At 35.7% G+C, this 18,814-nt stretch overlaps 1 protein-coding gene across 2 annotated transcripts in view; it reads right to left on the bottom strand.

Annotated features, from left to right (window-relative positions):
• The window catches only part of PCDH15 (protocadherin related 15), a 791,076-nt gene that overhangs the window by 402,978 nt on the left and 369,284 nt on the right, over positions 1 to 18,814 (bottom strand). For both annotated transcript variants that reach the window (XM_037066919.1, XM_037066920.1), the window contains exons 6-7: positions 17,308 to 17,427; positions 2,116 to 2,226 (exon numbers count right to left, since the gene is read on the bottom strand). In XM_037066919.1, the coding sequence (XP_036922814.1) occupies positions 2,116 to 2,226; positions 17,308 to 17,427 (231 nt within the window). The remainder of the gene's footprint in view (positions 1 to 2,115; positions 2,227 to 17,307; positions 17,428 to 18,814) is intronic.

Raw genomic sequence — 18,814 nt, 5'->3', positions numbered from 1 at the left:
CCTGAAAGATGATGTCCTCCTGGTCAAATGTGATTATTTCTTTTATTTGGCTAATACCTCTTCTACCTTACCTTTTTTTCTATAAAAATCTTCCATTTTACATAACCTCTCCAAGCCAACTTCTACTTGGTTGGTGGGATGTTGCCAGCTTCCTGAACTCGGTAATAAAGCCTATTAGATCTTCCAATTTAGTTGGCTGGATTTGGGGTTTTGACCTCTTATCTGTGCAATATATTCCATACTCCCCTGTGGATGCCTGAAACCACAGGTGCTAGCTACCAAACCATGTATATACTGTTTTTTCCTCTATATACATATCAATGCTGATGTTTAATATTCTTATTGTTGTTCAGTTACAGTTATCCCTACAGTTACAGTTGTCTCCCCACCTCCCACATTCAATCCTCTCCATCCCCATTGTCTTTGTCCATGGGTCCTTTGATAAAGTTTAATTGATGAATTAGGCACAGTATGAGAGTAACAAAAAAAAACAAGAATAAAATAGAATAATTAAAACAATATACTGTAACAAAAGTTATGGAAGTGACTTTGGGGTCATTACTAAATAAAATAAGAATTACTTGGTCATAAGCACCGTGTTGCTGTGACAATTAGATGGTTAGTAAGTGACTAATGAGTGGGCAGAATATATGGCATGGATACTCTAGATACAGGAGTGACTCACTTCCTTGGCAGGACAGAGTGGGGCAACATGACATCACACTGCTGAGGAAGGCACACAATAAAATTTTATACATTGTTTATTTCTGTAATTTTTCTTTTAACATTTTCAGACTGTAGGTGATGGAGGGTAACTGAAACCACAGAAAAGGAAACCACCAATAAGGCGGGGAGCCTGCAAACCCCGGTTCAGAATGGCTGACGGAGGAGGCTTTCCTTTTGTCACTCCCTGCTCTCTCTCTCTTCTGCTGTGTGAGTACGATTACATCGCCTAGAAGCAGTTACACACAGAAGATGGCTTCCGGGTTCTCACTACCTCTTCAGAACATGGATGGCCCTGTCTCTTGCCATGTGACTTTTCCAGTGTTTAAAGCTATCTGTGGCCAGTTCTGTTAGTTTTTCCCTTAAATGCCCCATTCTTCTCAGTGACAACGTTATTTGTTTATTTGTTTGTTTTTTCTTTTTTTCCCCTAGGTCATTGGTGTGCCATACTGGCTGTCATTCAGAGATGATTGGCTCATTCCCCTTTACCACATACAGACTTCCTCAACTTCCTTCTATGCTTACTCATTTGATGCATTCTGTAATGGGAAAGGATTCTGGGAAAGTGTCCTCTCAGATAAAAGGAAACCAAATCAACAGCCATAAAGAGTCCTAGGGCTACTACTCTTTCCTTTTGCTTTCTCTCAAACTTGAAATACAGTTGTTTTGCTTATGCCTATAATGCTCATTAACACCCAGCAGACACAGCATTGGAAAAACGACGAATTTTCAAGGGAAGGGCAGAATTTAAAGACAGAAGGAGCTCAAACTTTGTGATACACATGAGCTTTCAAACCAACCATTGAACCACATCAATCTAAGGATTTCATTAAAATAATAACATAATTATTAATAATAACAAATATCAAAGTTATATAAGTAACTGTCCTCACGCCATGGTTATGGCCATAGTAGCTAATCTTTAGTGAACCATTATTCAATAAATCAAAGCTATGAGAGAAAAGACTTCCAATCTGGAAGTTCTCTACATCCAGTATCTTTGGAATCCCCTGAGATGTGAATAAAAAATGCAGGTCTTTCACTTCTACCCTCTCTAAGTTGTAGTTAGAGGGTGTGAGGTTCAGTGCCAAGGTGTTCTGCTTCGTTTGTTTGGTGGATCATGTTTTGAGAAATATTTCAGTATGAGCTAAAAAACAACTATTGAAGAATAGGTACAAGTGATTCAGAGAGTGAAGTTTACAATGAGCAGAAACAATCTTCATGCCCCATTACCTCCCACTTCCCATGCAGAAAAATACAGTAAACTACACTGGGGGCAGGGCTTTCCTGTTGAGGCTGCAAATTATACTGAGCACTCTAAGAACTTGTTAACATTTTAAAGAAACTCTTCATATGTTCACTGGAGAAAAGTAAGAGGAATCGAATACTCACATTAGCTTGAATGATGACAAAGTAGCGCGTCTTATCTTCATAGTTGAGCCTTTTCCTTAACACTACATTTCCAGTCAACATGAGGGGAATTTCAAAGGTTTCATTGGATGCCTGCAAATAGGTAAAGATATGGATTTTAAAAGCACTTGAATATAAGATGAATTAGGGAATTCAATTTGTAGTTTAGTCTGCTTGAAAGTTACAGAGGTCGTGCTTAGTACCTGAAAATAGAATGTGAGTATACACTTCAGATGTAATATTCTTACTTCTCAAAACTTCTCATTTTGATCAATGGGTTTTATAAGAGGCCTTTGATCATGATAAACAGGAAATGTGCTCCTTGTGTTAGTTTTTCTTTTATGTTATTAGGTTACTTCTAAACCTGAATCTAGTGATATAAAAATCTTCCCTGTTATATTATCTTTTCAGTATGTGTTTTTATCACCAAAGTGTTCAAACATTTCAATGTGTGATTTCTACGTAATACCCCCTTTCCACACTGGTGCCCATTCTGTATTCTCAGCATTTTCAAGAATTAAATACAACTATTAACTTGAAACACTGATTATGTAAAGAAGAATCTGTGTTATAGGTTATTTTTAATTCAGATCTGAGAACTGCTGATCATTAGTTGGCTCCTACCCTGTCAGGAATTGAGTTTCCTCCTGGTAACATGCATATATATCATAAGGGGAATCTCCAATATGCCTTTCTTCAGTGTAAGACAGTGTATTCATACCTTCTAGAGAATATAGTTTATAAAATTAGTGTTTTATCCTTACAATGAACTTACATCACTCCTGTGTTTTAGTGTCATTTAGAAGATTGATAAAATAGTCTCTCAATAGCCACAACAAATCAGTTTTACTTCCAGCATTAGAAAATTTCTGTTTAGTTGAGTTGCATAGTTGTGATTGTGCATGTGGTTGTGGACACCAGGTGAAATACTTAGCTTGGATCTACATCTGATTGTTTCAGCAGAAGAGGAAGTAAAGGAGAATCTGGAGAGAAAGAAGGGGGAGAGAGAAGAAGAGGGAGAAGGGAAGAAGGAGGAGAAAAGTAGGAGAAGAGCAAGGGAAGGACACAAGTGTGAATGTATGCAAGTATACACCCTCAACTGACACAAGGAGAGTCACTTAGGAAATGAGATTTAATTAGAAAACAGCCGACTCAAATCTCCCACCTCAAGCTTATTCAAGGAATCGTGGGCAAATTAACCTTCAATATCTATAGATGTGATCTCTCCCTCTTACGTCTTTTCCCCCTCTCTTTCTAACCTCCTCTCTTTCCACTACGCAGTCACACACAGAGTACACATTTGATAATGTGTACTTTAAAATAATTTATTCCACAGTAATGTAAATAATCCTGCAGATCTTTCTTGGATATAGCCACTTAAAAAATAATACTTTTAGCCCGCTAAAAAGTATTATTGATACACCTGGCTGGTGTATCTCAGCAGATTGAGTGCGGGCCTGCAAACCAGAGGATTGTGGTTTGACTCCCAGTTAGGGCACATGCGTGGGTTGCAGGCCAGTTCCCAGCAGGGGACCCACGAGAGGCAGCCATACATTGATGCTTCTCTCCCTCTCTCCTTCCCTTATCCTCTAAAGATAAATAAATAAAATCTTTAAATTTTTTTAAAAATAATACTTTTAAATACAAATACAGAAAATGTATCATGAATAATATTTACAGTTTACAAAAAGGCATTTGATGTTTTCTCTCAATATTTGCCTATTTAAACATTGCTGCTTGTATCTATATGAGTGTGACTCCCAGTTTTTCAAGGGGAGTGTAGAAACTAATTTAATATAAATGAGTTAATTATGGGGAAACTTTAGTTAATAATTTCCATTTATACTGTGAAACACAACTCAATGTGTTAGTATAATTATTTACATATGTTCATATATATGTACATATATGTGTGGCATGTGTATACATACATACTATATATCTGCATATATAATATATATATAATTTATATATATATAATTTTTAGTATTCACATGGAAGATAATGAAATACTGTCAATTGCTTACNTTAATATAAATGAGTTAATTATGGGGAAACTTTAGTTAATAATTTCCATTTATACTGTGAAACACAACTCAATGTGTTAGTATAATTATTTACATATGTTCATATATATGTACATATATGTGTGGCATGTGTATACATACATACTATATATCTGTATATATAATATATATAATTTATATATATATATATAATTTTTAGTATTCACATGGAAGATAATGAAATACTGTCAATTGCTTACAAAAAAGACACCTCATCCCTGGACTCAGAACTCCAAATGAATTCAGATAACTGGTGGCTTTGAGTTTTGGGGGAGGCTATGTGCCTAACTGGAATGATTCTTTTGTTTTTAAGATTTTATTTATTTATGTTTAGAGAGGAAGAGAAAGAGAGAAGGAGAGAAATATCAATGTATAGTTGCTTCTCGTGAGTCCCCTGCCAGGAACTGGCCTGCAACCGAGGCACGTGCCCTGACTGGGAATCGAACCACGATCGTGTGGTTCGGATGCCCGCACTCAATCCACTGAGCTACACCAGCCAGGGCTGGAATGAGTCTCGATTAATCTAATCCACCCATTGTAATGCCACTCTACTTACCAGTGATTTGTTTTGGAAATGTACATGAGGCATAATTCTAGGTAACTTGGCAAATTTTTCTTAATAGTAAAAAGAGAGAAAGAAGGGGAGAAAGCTCCATTTTCTGCCCATAAATGCTGGTATACAGATAGAAAATTTGGAAGTTCAGCAGCCATTTGGGGCTATTGATAGAATTAATGTAGGAGTAAATAATATACTAAGGATGACAGTGCAAAAAAATAGAAATAGCCTGGATATATTGTCTCTCTATTGCTGAACAAATGCTGAACAAATGCTGAACAACCTATTATAGAAGATAATAAATGACCTTGTTGGCTAGGCCCCTTTTAATTTAGTTTTCTATGACTTAGAACTAAAATTACTTTGATACATGATGGTCTCTTATCTATGTTTCCTCATCCTCTAGTCCCTTTCATTTTCCACGTTGGCCATGACTCTTCCCATCTGGCATTTGCTCTTACTTATCTTCTGCCTAAATATTTTATCTCTTAGCTCTCTAGGTAAAAAATCTTTTACATCCTACTTGTAAAAGCTTCTTTGTCACCCAAGTTAGTGTTACATTTTTGATCTGATATTACTTTATTTTTTCTAATTAGTTATTATTTATGCATTTTCTGTTTTTCCTTATGGATTTTTCAAGAATATCAATCAATGGCCTGGATGTTCTCATATTTATGTTTCTAGCAAAGGAACTTAATGGGTGTTTATCTTGTTTTAGTTGAAAATTTCTGATGAGCATGTGTAGATTTATTTCAAACAATATAATTAGTAATTAGAAATTTTCTTTTTAAGAGCTTTTTTAATTAAACTTAATTCTTATTAGCTAAGTCCACATTTTATAGATTTCTGAGATTTTCATTTTGCTGTTTTATACATACTTGTGTGGCCAGAAACAGGGAAAGTATCAATTTTATAATCTATGTTGCTTATGAATTATTAGATATAGAATGCCTTTGTATTATAGTGGACTGTTCTATTTTATTTCTTCTTTAATTTAGAGCTAGACATGTTGGTTTAATTAGTTGGCTTGGTGTTAGCTGCTAGTGATCTAAGGACAGGACAGAACCAAGGTGAGACTATACCTCACCACATCTGTAACTGTTGACGGTGGGAATTGGAGGAATTTAGATAGCAAGGAAGACTTCTCTATCTCTCAAAGGCTGTAATTTCTTATTGTTTTTCTCCATCATTTTGAAGTTAATCTCTTTCTTTCTCTCTCTTTCCCCTCCCAACTTTCCCCCACCTTCCTCTCCTCTATCACCACTTTTCTTTCCCTTCCCCCTACAAGGTTTTCTCCAGTTGTCCACATTAATGTTACTGTGCCTTTATTTTTCAGTTCCTGGAAATAGCACAAACCCTGTGTTCTGGTCAGTCTGTTGTCAGCCTTAAGCTTGTCCCTGATTAAATCATGCCACCATGCCTTTAGCTGCTGATCCACCTATAGCTTGGTTGGGATTGGTTGGGTTACTCCCCCAACCCATTTATCTTAAGTGCAAAGTGAGTGGGTAAAAAGAGCACATGGTCTCTCCCTCCTACACACACATGCACTCCTTAGAGGTTGCAGTGCAGTTCAGTCCACTTAATTCTAAGCAATTCCCTAGGAAATTGCATTTAGAAGTTTTTAGTTGGCTTAAGAGGCATGCATGATCTAAAGTTAATATCTTAGAGACTTGCAATGAAAAGAGTTTTCATTGTAAATTAGGAATAGTTGGGTCATTATTTTATTTGGTCATGAATTTACTGGGCCATTAGACTGTCAGGACATAATGCAACCTGTTAAAACATTATTAAATTGTAAAATAGCAATCTACCTAAAAGTAATCAATAGCATGTTACTTATCCCAAAAGATTTTAATAATATCTGAAATTTGGACTTTGATTTATATGAAAAACTGCTTCAAGATGATAATTTGTAAAACTTTTAATATTAAACTGTGGTTTTAAATTCCTGACAGGAAATGCTAACACATTACAAAAAAGTATGGATCATTTTTTTGTCAATACTCTCAAAGCTATAAGGAATCAAGCATATAACAAAAGAAAAACAATCTGCTTAGGATCTGCTAAAAAATATTGCCATACACTAAAACAACATTCTAATACCTCCAAGAAAGAAGCTACCTATGTGTGCTGTTCAAATGTCCTCAAATTTTTCTGAGTGGCAAGTGCAGTTAATAATAAGTACACTGTGCAGCTTCTTTAGTCTGCTGGGGACTGCTTTAAGGAATTTGTTATTAGTTCCCTCTTTAACCCCGTAGGCCCAAATACTTGAAATGTTTAATAAACATCCCATCATTCTGACATTTAAAAAAATAGATAAGGAAAGTGATGAGATGATCTATTGTATGAATAGTTTATTAATATGACTTAACAATAAAATTTAAAACATCAGAATGATACACATTGTAATTGATTTGTTCCATGTAAAATAAACTCCCCAAAATAAAAACTTCTGCAGAGCGTGAAGTGACAAATTCTGACCTGTATTAAAAAGTTTTTCTTCTCTTATATTTAATTTTAAAAATGTAATTACTTCAACATATTATGGATAGCCTTGCTTTATATTACCATGAAGGCACAAAAACTAGTATTTCACAATAACTATGATGAGCATAGTACAAATCCTCATAGTTTGCTGTCTAGAAAACTCTAATGATGAGGCATTTACAGTTATTTTGTATGAATATATCTGTTAAGAGATTATAGATCATGATATAGAAACAAAACTCCCAAATAATGGCTTCAAGAAGAAATTTTTACTTCTCACTCTACAGATCTGTACTAACACATCTCAGCACGGAGGTTCTGCTGATGCCCCGCCCAGAGACTCCGCTAGTATATGTTTCACCTCCACATGCTCTTCTCCAATCACTGCAGCAGTGGGAGGGGAAATGGGGAATCGCACTTCATTCTTTGAGCTCACATTTCATTAGTCAAAGAAAGCAATTTCTCCCATGAAAACAAAACAAAACAATCTGGCATGTCTCCAAAGAGAGGAAGAATGAGAACTTTTTGGAAACAGCATGAATGCTTTTGCTTGCAATGTCGCCAAACCAGTTCAGAAGTTCCTTATCTCCAAACTTGTTCCTTCTTTATTTTAGATAAAAATAAATAAAAAGGATGATAAAGAAAATAAAAAGTCAATTTTAATTATTTTGATGTTGTTCCTAGATTAAATAAAAGTGCTTTGTTTTGCTGAAGAGTTCTAAATTTTGGCCATAATTGAAATTCTATAATGTGGAATAGTAAAAATGTTGACTTTTTTCTCATTCCACTTCTCTTACCATAATTGTTGACTCACATCTATATATCTATATCTGTATCTGTATCTGTATCTATATGTATCTGTATGTATATACATACACACATATACACACATATATATGTGTGTAAAATAATAATTCAAATGACATCTTCAGTTTAGCTTCTATTAAGTTCAGAATAAAACTTCATTCCCTCTCTGTTTTGTAAATGTATTTAAATTTTTAAAAATACTTTTTCAAGGTAGATCTGTTTACATGACATTCAACAATTATGATAATCTTGCTGAAGATTAGATTAGGAATGACAGACAGATTCTTAAGGGAGCCCCCTCTATCCCTACTTATGACAAGCAGCGTTGCAGTTTTGTAATCCCTTCCCCTTGACTGTGGGCAGGACCTCTGACTTTCTTCTGACCAAGAGCATATTGTAGGTGCTAAACTGTCACTCTTATGATTGCCTCATGTTACATAAGGCCCCATCCTGTAAACAGACTAGCTCTGAGTACTCTCCTTGCAGCTTTGATGAAAGAAGCAGTCAAGGAACTAAGAGTCATCTGCAAGAGCGGCGAGCAGCCTCCGGCCAACAGATAGCAAGAAGCCTAAGCCCTCTGTCCTGCAACCACAAAGAAAATCATTCTGACAGAAATCTGAATTTACTTGCAAGGAAATTCTTCTTTGATGAAGCCTCCCTAGGAGAACTAATCTGGCCATCTCTTACATTACAACCTTGGGAGAGACCAAGCAGAGGGCCAGGCAAGCTATGCCCACAGTGTAAGGCACAGAAACTGTGAACACGAGTGTGTGTTGTTTCATGCTAGTAAGTTTGTGATAGCTTGTCTGTAGAAATAGACAACTAGCCCTGGCTGGTGTGGCTCAACTGGTTGGAGCATCATCCCATACACCAAAAAGTCATGGATTCTATTCCTGGTCAGGGCGCCTACCTACGTTGCATGATCAGTCCCCAGGTGCAGTACATACAGGAGGCACCTGATCCATGCTCATCTTTCCCCCTCTCTCTCTTTTTTCCATTCCTCTCTCTCTGAAAGTCCATAAGCACATATTTAAAAAATAGATAACTAATACATTGCGCTATTCCCTAAAACATATCTAAAGGATTGGTGGTGACATGTAGTAATGGTAATGGATAATTACTACATCTTCTGAGTCTTCAACTGAATAATTTAAAGTGGCACTACATTTTATATTTCCCTGGTATTGAGAAACACATGAGATGGTATCTTCACATGCGTTCTCATATTGAAAAGACTTATGAATAGACAATCCAAGTTTCTGACTTTCTCAATGCTTTCTCCAATTTCTCCCTTTTTAATACAGAAAACAGCCTTAGGTAGATTTGAAATGTCAGTGCTTCTGGTTATAGACTAGTGCTGAGGGCAAATTAGCTGACAGTTTATCATTGTAGCTACATAATCTTTGATGAAATAAATGTATATTCTCTTTTGTTGTTGTTAAAACTTGGAAATATTTCCATCATTGATGCTATTGCTCAATTTTTAGAAAAGTCAGGATAATTTAGAAGCAAAAATGAGTAAAAATACTAGTTTTCTAAAGATATATTGAAGAAAGGAATTTGTTTGGAATTCATTGTTCTGCTTCTGTGTAGCTGATTAACTCGTATTTCAACTCAGTCTTTCCATTAATGACACCTGTAAACTATAGACAAAATACAAAAGGCAAATTGACAAAAAATACTTGATATTCCTGAAGAGATAAGCAAAGCAGGCACTCAGAAGGAGATAGACACTTGAAAGAAGAGACAATATGTATGCTTTTCCTGTTTGATGGTAGTTAGCCTAAGGGAATCCTCAATTTAGTACTTTAAGGAAACAGTTACAACTCTGATAGAAATACTGAAGTCTTTCTGTCCTGAAGGAAGTTGGTAAAGAAAGATTTTCCGTACAACTAAAACTGATAGAGAGTGAGGTGGAAATATTGGGAAAGAGAGAGCCAGAAAGAAGAGAACAAAATTGCTCTTATAAACTATGTCCAAATCTGAGATTCAAGATGGTGGTGGAGTAGGTGAATATTACACTCAGCAATGATACATCTGACAAGCTATTAATATCCAAATTTACCAAAAACTTATACAACTCAACACACACACATACAAATACAATTATAAGTGTGCAAATGATCTGAATAAAGACCTCTCCAAAGAGGACATACAGATGGCCAATAGACATATGAAAAGATTCTCAAAGTTGCTAATCATCAGAGGAATGCAAATTAAAATCGCAATGAGATATCACCTCACATTTGTCAGAATGACTATCAGCAATGAATCAATAAGCAACAAGTGTTGGTGAAGAATGGAGAAAAGAAAACCCACCTGCCCTGTTGGTAGGAATTCAGACAGGTGCAACCACTATGGAAAACAGTATGGGATTTTCTCAAAAAATTAAAACTCTAACTTCTTTATGATCAGTGATTCACCTTTTAGGAATATATCACAAGAAACCCAAAACACTGATTTGAAAGAATATATGAACTCCTGTGTTCATTGCAGCCTTATTTGCAATAGTCAAGATGTGGAAGCAGTCCAAGTTCCCACTGGTAGGTGAGCGGATAAAACAACTATGGGACATTTGCAGAATGAAATACTACTCATCCAGAAAAAGGAAGGAACTCTTACCTTTTGCAGCAGCATGGATGGACATGGATAGTATTATGCTAAGTGAAATAAACTAGTCAGAAAAAGACAAATACCATGTAATTTCACTTATATATGGAATCTAATGAGCTAAAAATATAAACACAATAGAAACAGACTCATAGATACAGAAAACAGACTGACAGCTGTTGGGGTTGGGTATTTTCAGGGCTGTGATAAAGGTGATGAGATTAAGCTAAAAAGAAAACCTCATAGAGACAGACAACAGTAGGGTGATTACCAAAGGGAGAGAGACTGTGGGGGAGGGGAAGGTAGAAGAGGGTTAAAAAGGAGATAAATGGGGATGGAAGGAGAGACCTTGGGTGAGTAACGCACTATACAATATACAGATACTGTATTATAGAATTATTCACCTGAAACCTGTATAATTTTATTAAACAATGTCACCCCAATAAATTCAATAAAAAATGAAAAACAAAAATAAAAATGTATCTCCAAATCTTTAGTTGATCTTTAAGCTACATCTGCATGGAACAGATGACAAACAAATAATCTAAGAGAAAATATGTACTGAATTGAGATTTGAGCTTCACCGAAGAGAGTTTTCAGTTTAAATCAAATTAAGTTTTCTGTGAAGATAAAGCAAAGAAAAAATCTTCTCAGCAGAATAAAATGAAATCAAGAATCTCTCCACAATGTAACATTTACAATGTCCAGGATAGAGTCCAAAACAACTTGATATATGATGAGTCAGGAAATGCGGTCTCTTTTCAAAAGGGGAAAGTAATCAAGGAAGACCAACGTTAGAACAAGCAGACAAGGATTTTAAATCAGCTGTACATAACTATACCTGTGCTAAGAGATGTAAAAATAAATCACAGCCAAGAAATACAAACTGTAAAAATGTGGAAAATGAAGACATGATTATACTCTCTGAAGTTAAAAAAAGTACCACTGAATAGGTTTAAGAATAGAATGCAGATGACAGAGAAGACTATAACCTTGAGCACAGATCAAAAGAAAATAGTTACAGATAAGTCATTAAAATATAGTGAGAATATTTGAACAGAGCCTGTATCTGTGGAACAATATTTAAATTCCTACCATTCTTGTAGTTGGAGTCTCAGAGGAAAAAGGATCAAAGACATAGGCATGAAAATATTAAACAAACGATGATTGATGATTTCTTACACTGGTGAAAAAGAAATTTAGAGATTGGAGAAGTTCAATAATCCACCCCAAAATAGATACTTACAAAAAATAATATTTTTTCACATTCCACAGTTAAGGTGCCAAATGGTCAAGATTAAAAGAAAATCTTGAAAACAGCTAGAGAAAAGTGACACATTACATACTGGGAAACATGATTCAAATTTCTATTGACTTCTCTTATGAGAAACACTGAAGGCCAATGCTCAAACTGATGGGAAGAACTGACTCAAAAGACGATGTATCACTGTAAGGCAGAAGCGATGTTTGCAAATTTCTACAAGGATAAAGCAGATTCTGTAAATCAGTGAAGCGCCTTGGGCTACAAACAGCTGTACACTTATCGTCTGAGCAGTAGGATTCATTCCTCTTGAGCGTGGGGCAGTTCAACTCGAGCTGATGGTTGTCTTGTTGGAAATCAGGACTGGTGCTGTCATATTTTTATTTAAGAGAGAAGAAAAACCAACATATGGATGTGAAATTGGCTAAAAAAATATTTAAAATAACTTGTGGCCAAACACAATGTTTGTGATTGAAGTCCAATCCAGGTCACTAATTTGTGATTTCTGCTAATGAATAACATAACAGAAATTGTTTCAAGTAATAGAGCAATCTACACTTTTTACAACTTACCCTACAGTATAAAATTAATTTGAAAGAAATTATAATTGTGATTGCAAAAGCCAGACGTGGCCATATTTGCAGGTAAAATATGCTTGTAGTATTATAATTTTTGACATTAATAAATTAGTAGGAGAATATTATATTGCTATCAATATAGACAATGGCAGAATTGAACAGTGGCAGAATATTAAAACCATCAGTTATTTCTCTCTCATAGATCTTAACAAGAGAAAAAAAACTGGTACCGAGGTTTACACTAAGTTTCTATGATGACTAAAGACAAATTCTCCCTGTAAGGATGTGCCTTGGTTAATGATTTCTCCTCTAATAGACCCTACATTAAATGCTGCCATGATATCTTATTTTGTCTCATTAAATTAGAACCATGCCCAGAGAATGTCTTTCTCTATTCCACCATAGCGCTAGCTTGCTAAAGTACATTTTTGTTTTTATTTTCATAATTTGGAAACTGCATGTGGCTGATTGGCTTATCCAATCTGCAGGCACTAAAAGGTATATAATGTATTTGATGTGGAGCCCATAAACCTATGAAAGGGAAAACCATTCACAAGGAATTACTATGCAGTCAACAAGGACTTTCAGCCTCGCAAAATGTCAAAGAGATAGCTTCTCTTTTTAAGTAATAAATTTTGTCTCATACTATATCTAAACCTTGAACAGTTTTCTGAATGCAATGTAATAAATGTTTCCCTAATCTATATGGTTTGGCCATTCTGTATTTGGCTGGAAGGTTTCATTTTTACAGTTTAAGGAGTAAGGATTAGGAAATGACCTTCATAAAGTGTAAGCTAGGAGCATGGCACACACACATAATTCATTCTTAAAAAAAAACCATGAATAGTAAAGAAAATCAATGGGTTGGTCATAGAATGTGCAGTCAGCTGTGTCTATTTTTAAAGAAAACCTGTTTCTCACACCTTTGATTCTAGGCTGTTTCTTTGATCTTTTCCTTTGCATTTCATGTTCTTCCTTATTGTCCTTCTCTGTCCCTTTCTCATTACTTCCTCATCTCTTGGGGCCATTGCCTTTGACTACAAACATGTAGAGACATATATTTTTTTGGAGGAGAAGTGTTTTTTTAAATTATTTCTCCATTTTCTGTGGAAAATTTTAACACAACTATTTTATAAAAATGTAACAGAAGGCCCTGGCTGGCGTAGCTCAGTGGATTGAGCGCGGGCCTGCGAACCAGACGATCGCGGTTCGATTCCCAGTCAGGGCACATGTCTGGGCTGCAAACCAGTTCCTTGCAGGCTAACTACCAGCAGGGGATGCACAAAAGGCAACCATACATTGATGTTTCTCTCCCTCTCTCCTTCCCCTCTAAAAATAAATAAAATCTTTAAAAAAAATGTAACAGAGAAAGAGTGGAACGCATGCTGCTCTGAAATCAGAGTTCCGACTTCCTAGCTGGGAAGTGGCTGCGTGATACCAGGCAAGCTGCCTAGGAGCCTGTTTTCTCTCCTATGCGATAGAGATACTACTAATAACCAATTGATTTGTGGGAATAAAATGAGAAAATTTATTTACACTTCACTTAATTTTCACAATGAATTTATTTGAGGTAGATCTTATTTTGAATTCTTAGTCTCTATAACATAACCATAGTAATTTCTGTTTGGTTGTTTAAAGTTCATATAAGAAATACATGATTTAAAAATAAAGACATAGTATTTTCTTACTACTTTTTATATTCCTAAGTAACAGAAAGGAGAAGCATTCATTTAGAAAACTGGCTTAAGAAGTGATTTTACAACTATGCCTTGGGGAGCTCATGATGTTCTGAGCAGCTGTCTTGGGAAAAGAGGAAGAAAAGATGGCAGGGAGGACTTCCAGCTTTGGCTTCAACAAAACAACTCTGATTTTATCTGTGTTAAATATGATATATCACTGGAAGCATAATTTAACACTCTAAAGAACCCCTACCTGGAGGCTTTGTCCTTTTCTCTACCTTAGGTGTCACTGGTGGGGGAGTGGCAACAGTGCTGATAATTTCTACATTTCATAAAGCAAATGAATTACATTGGTTATGCCCAATGATTTACTTAGAATGCTTAGGAGTCCACAAATATAATGAAAATTTAGCAAAAATTACACATTATACCTAAAATGCATTTTAAACTCTTACCTACGAATACCATAAAAAATTACCTGTTCTATGTATATCACACATTTAAAAGAATGCAATTTTGAGCCCTGGCTGGTGTAGCTCAGTGGATTGAGCCAGGGCCTGCGAACCAGAGGATCGTGGTTCGATTCCCAGTCAGGGCACATGCCTGGGTTGCAGGCCAGTTCCCAGCAGGGGACTCATGAGAGGCAACCATACATTGATATTTCTCTCCCTTTCTCCTTCCCCTCTAAAGATAAATAAATAAATAAAATGTTAAAAAAAGAATGCAATTTTGAGATAACTTTTAATTATACTATTATTACTAGTGTGATTCCAGGAGCTGANACTGGTACCGAGGTTTACACTAAGTTTCTATGATGACTAAAGACAAATTCTCCCTGTAAGGATGTGCCTTGGTTAATGATTTCTCCTCTAATAGACCCTACATTAAATGCTGCCATGATATCTTATTTTGTCTCATTAAATTAGAACCATGCCCAGAGAATGTCTTTCTCTATTCCACCATAGCGCTAGCTTGCTAAAGTACATTTTTGTTTTTATTTTCATAATTTGGAAACTGCATGTGGCTGATTGGCTTATCCAATCTGCAGGCACTAAAAGGTATATAATGTATTTGATGTGGAGCCCATAAACCTATGAAAGGGAAAACCATTCACAAGGAATTACTATGCAGTCAACAAGGACTTTCAGCCTCGCAAAATGTCAAAGAGATAGCTTCTCTTTTTAAGTAATAAATTTTGTCTCATACTATATCTAAACCTTGAACAGTTTTCTGAATGCAATGTAATAAATGTTTCCCTAATCTATATGGTTTGGCCATTCTGTATTTGGCTGGAAGGTTTCATTTTTACAGTTTAAGGAGTAAGGATTAGGAAATGACCTTCATAAAGTGTAAGCTAGGAGCATGGCCACACACACATAATTCATTCTTAAAAAAAAACATGAATAGTAAAGAAAATCAATGGGTTGGTCATAGAATGTACAGTCAGCTGTGTCTACTTTTAAAGAAAACCTCTTTCTCACACCTTTGATTCTAGGCTGTTTCTTTGATCTTTTCCTTTGCATTTCATGTTCTTCCTTATTGTCCTTCTCTGTCCCTTTCTCATTAATTCCCCATCTCTTGGGGCCATTGCCTTTGACTACAAACATGTAGAGACATATATTTTTTTTGGAGGAGAAGTGTTTTTTTAATTATTTATCCATTTTCTGTGGAAAATTTTGACACAACTATTTTATAAAAATGTAACAGAAGGCCCTGGCTGGCGTAGCTCAGTGGATTGAGCGCGGGCCTGCGAACCAGACGATCGCGGTTCGATTCCCAGTCAGGGCACATGTCTGGGCTGCAAACCAGTTCCTTGCAGGCTAACTACCAGCAGGGGATGCACAAAAGTCAACCATACATTGATGTTTCTCTCCCTCTCTCCTTCCCCTCTAAAATAAATAAATAAATAAAATCTTTAAAAAAAAGCAACAGAGAAAGAGTGGAACGCATGCTGCTCTGAAATCAGAGTTCCGACTTCCTAGCTGGGAAGTGGCTGCATGATACCAGGCAGCTCTTGTCTAGGAGCCTGTTTTCTCTCCTATGCGACAGAGATATTACTAATAACCAATTGATCTGTGAGAATAAAATGAGAAAATTTATTTACACTTCACTTAATTTTCACAATAAATTTATGAGGTAGATCTTATTTTGAATTCTTAGTCTCTATAACATAACCATAGTAATTTCTGTTTGGTTGTTTAAAGATCATATAAGAAATACATGATTTAAAAATAAAGACATAGTATTTTCTTACTACTTTTTATATTCCTAAGTAACAGAAAGGAGAAGCATTCATTTACAAAACTCACTTAAGAAGTGATTTTACAACTATGCCTTGGGGAGCTCATGATATTCTAAGCAGCTGTCTTGGGAAAAGAGGAAGAAAAGATGGCAGGGAGGACTTCCGGCTTTGGCTTCAACAAAACAACTCTGATTTTATCTGTGTTAAATATGATATATCACTGGAAGCATAATTTAACACTCTAAAGAACCCCTACCTGGAGGCTTTGTCCTTTTCTCTACCTTAGGTGTCACTGGTGGGGGAGTGGCAACAGTGGTGATAATTTCTACATTTCATAAAGCAAATGAATTACATTGGTTATGCCCAATGATTTACTTAGAATGCTTAGGAGTCCACAAACATAATGAAAATTTAGTAAAAATTACACATTATACCTAAAATGCATTTTAAACTCTTACCTACGAATACCGTAAAAAATTACCTGTTCTATGTATATCACACATTTAAAAGAATGCAGTTTTGAGCCCTGGCTGGTGTAGCTCAGTGGATTGAGCGCAGGCCTGCGAACCAGAGGATCGTGGTTCAATTCCCAGTCAGGGCACATGCCTGGGTTGCAGGCCGGTTCCTTGCAGGCTAACTACCAGCAGGGGACGCACAAAAGGCAAACATACATTGATATTTCTCTCCCTCTCTCCTTCCCCTCTAAAGATAAATAAATAAATAAAATGTTAAAAAATAATGCAATTTTGAGATAACTTTTAATTATACTATTATTATTAGTGTGATTCCAGGAGCTGAGTACTAGACTAATACAATAAATACTAGGTAAAGTATGCCTTGATTTTATTCCTCACTGAGAAGTTTCATTGCAAGTAGATATTTACTTACTGGGTCATCTGGATTATATTGAATAACATATTCTATCTGTCCATTTGGGCCATCATCTATATCTGTAGCTCCATTGTCTCCCGAAAATCCCGTAAATATCGTGGTGCCAACTGGGGTGAGCTGAAAGGAAAATAAAAGAAAAACCATGAATTCTCATTTCAATAGCAACACACCAAAACTGTTCCAGCACAAAACCAGCCTTTTACTGCACAAAGGAAGAGAGTGGGCAGCTGCCCACAACCACAGACCTGAAGTGATTCAAGATAACACTTGCAAACCTTACAGAAAAGCTCTTATAAAGTCTGAAATTTCCAACATCATGTTTCTCACTTTGGGTTAGAGAAGTAGAAGGCCCAGATTCAGTCTGAAACATATTTGGACCAATTTATGACCATTAGCATCTTAGCTCCTGCAGAGAAAATGTATATGTTGTTCCTCCTTTAAAAAAAAACCCGATGTATTGAGTTACCCATAACCTATAATTTATATTGCATGTGAGAGTGAATTACTTTATTTTAAAATGAAAAACCACTTCAGAGAGATCAATGAAATCCAGTTGGGTAATTACACACAAGTGGCAAGCTTAAGTAAGAGAGCTGAAGACAACGGATGCCCCATCTACCAGAGGAGAAAGCAAGCCGGGAGTTTCTTCAGAGCCCATACAAGTAGTTGAGTAGAAAGCCATCCTGTGACAAGAGTTGGCAAGATGGTCACATATTTTCATTTGGATTAAAACAATAACAACAAAATTTAATGGTGCATATGCTACCAGGATTTGATGTTTGACTTTTTATTTCTTATTGATCTTGGCTATAGAATTACTGTTGTTTGGTCTTAGCTGTAGGTCTTTGGACAATGTGTTCTTACAGCTCAAGTATCCGGTCCTCAAGCTCTAGCTACATTTCACTTACACATGTATCAGTTTCTCCTAAACCATCCCTGACTTAGCATTTCCCTACACCGTTTTTGAACATGGACCTCTTTTTGTTTGGCTTACAGAGAATGGAGTGAGAGGAGAGAGCTGATAGCACATACAACACTGAAAGACCATTGGGGGATGGGTTAAATGGAGATGTTATTAACTAAGGGGCTTCCAAGGCAACATTTATATATATTTTAAGGTAACATCTGTCCCAAATAATATTGTTCTCTTTTGTGAAAATTCTATCATTTGTATATAGCTATGACTTGATTTTCAAGTTATTTCATTTTAAAACTGAATGGCGCCAATTTGTTTCCAGATATCTAATAATACAGACTCAGATTTTTCATTAGAGATCTTTCTTTTTTGCTAAAGAAAATAACTGTGTCATGGGTTAGATCAAAATTAAAATGGGTTCATAATTAGTCTATAACAATACATCCATAATGTACCTCTTAAATGGTGGGCCCATTCAGGTCTGAGCTAGGGTTTGGAATATTTGAAACTAATATAATATAAATACCTATGGAAAAAAGAAGATAAGGCATCTTGTATTAATATGAAAAGTCTAGAGATTTGAAAAGG

This window comes from Sturnira hondurensis, unplaced genomic scaffold (assembly GCF_014824575.4).
Source record: "Sturnira hondurensis isolate 20B ecotype Veracruz unplaced genomic scaffold, ASM1482457v3 Scaffold0016684, whole genome shotgun sequence".
Lineage (NCBI taxonomy): Eukaryota > Metazoa > Chordata > Mammalia > Chiroptera > Phyllostomidae > Sturnira > Sturnira hondurensis.
This window is presented reverse-complemented; position numbering and strand designations above follow the sequence as displayed.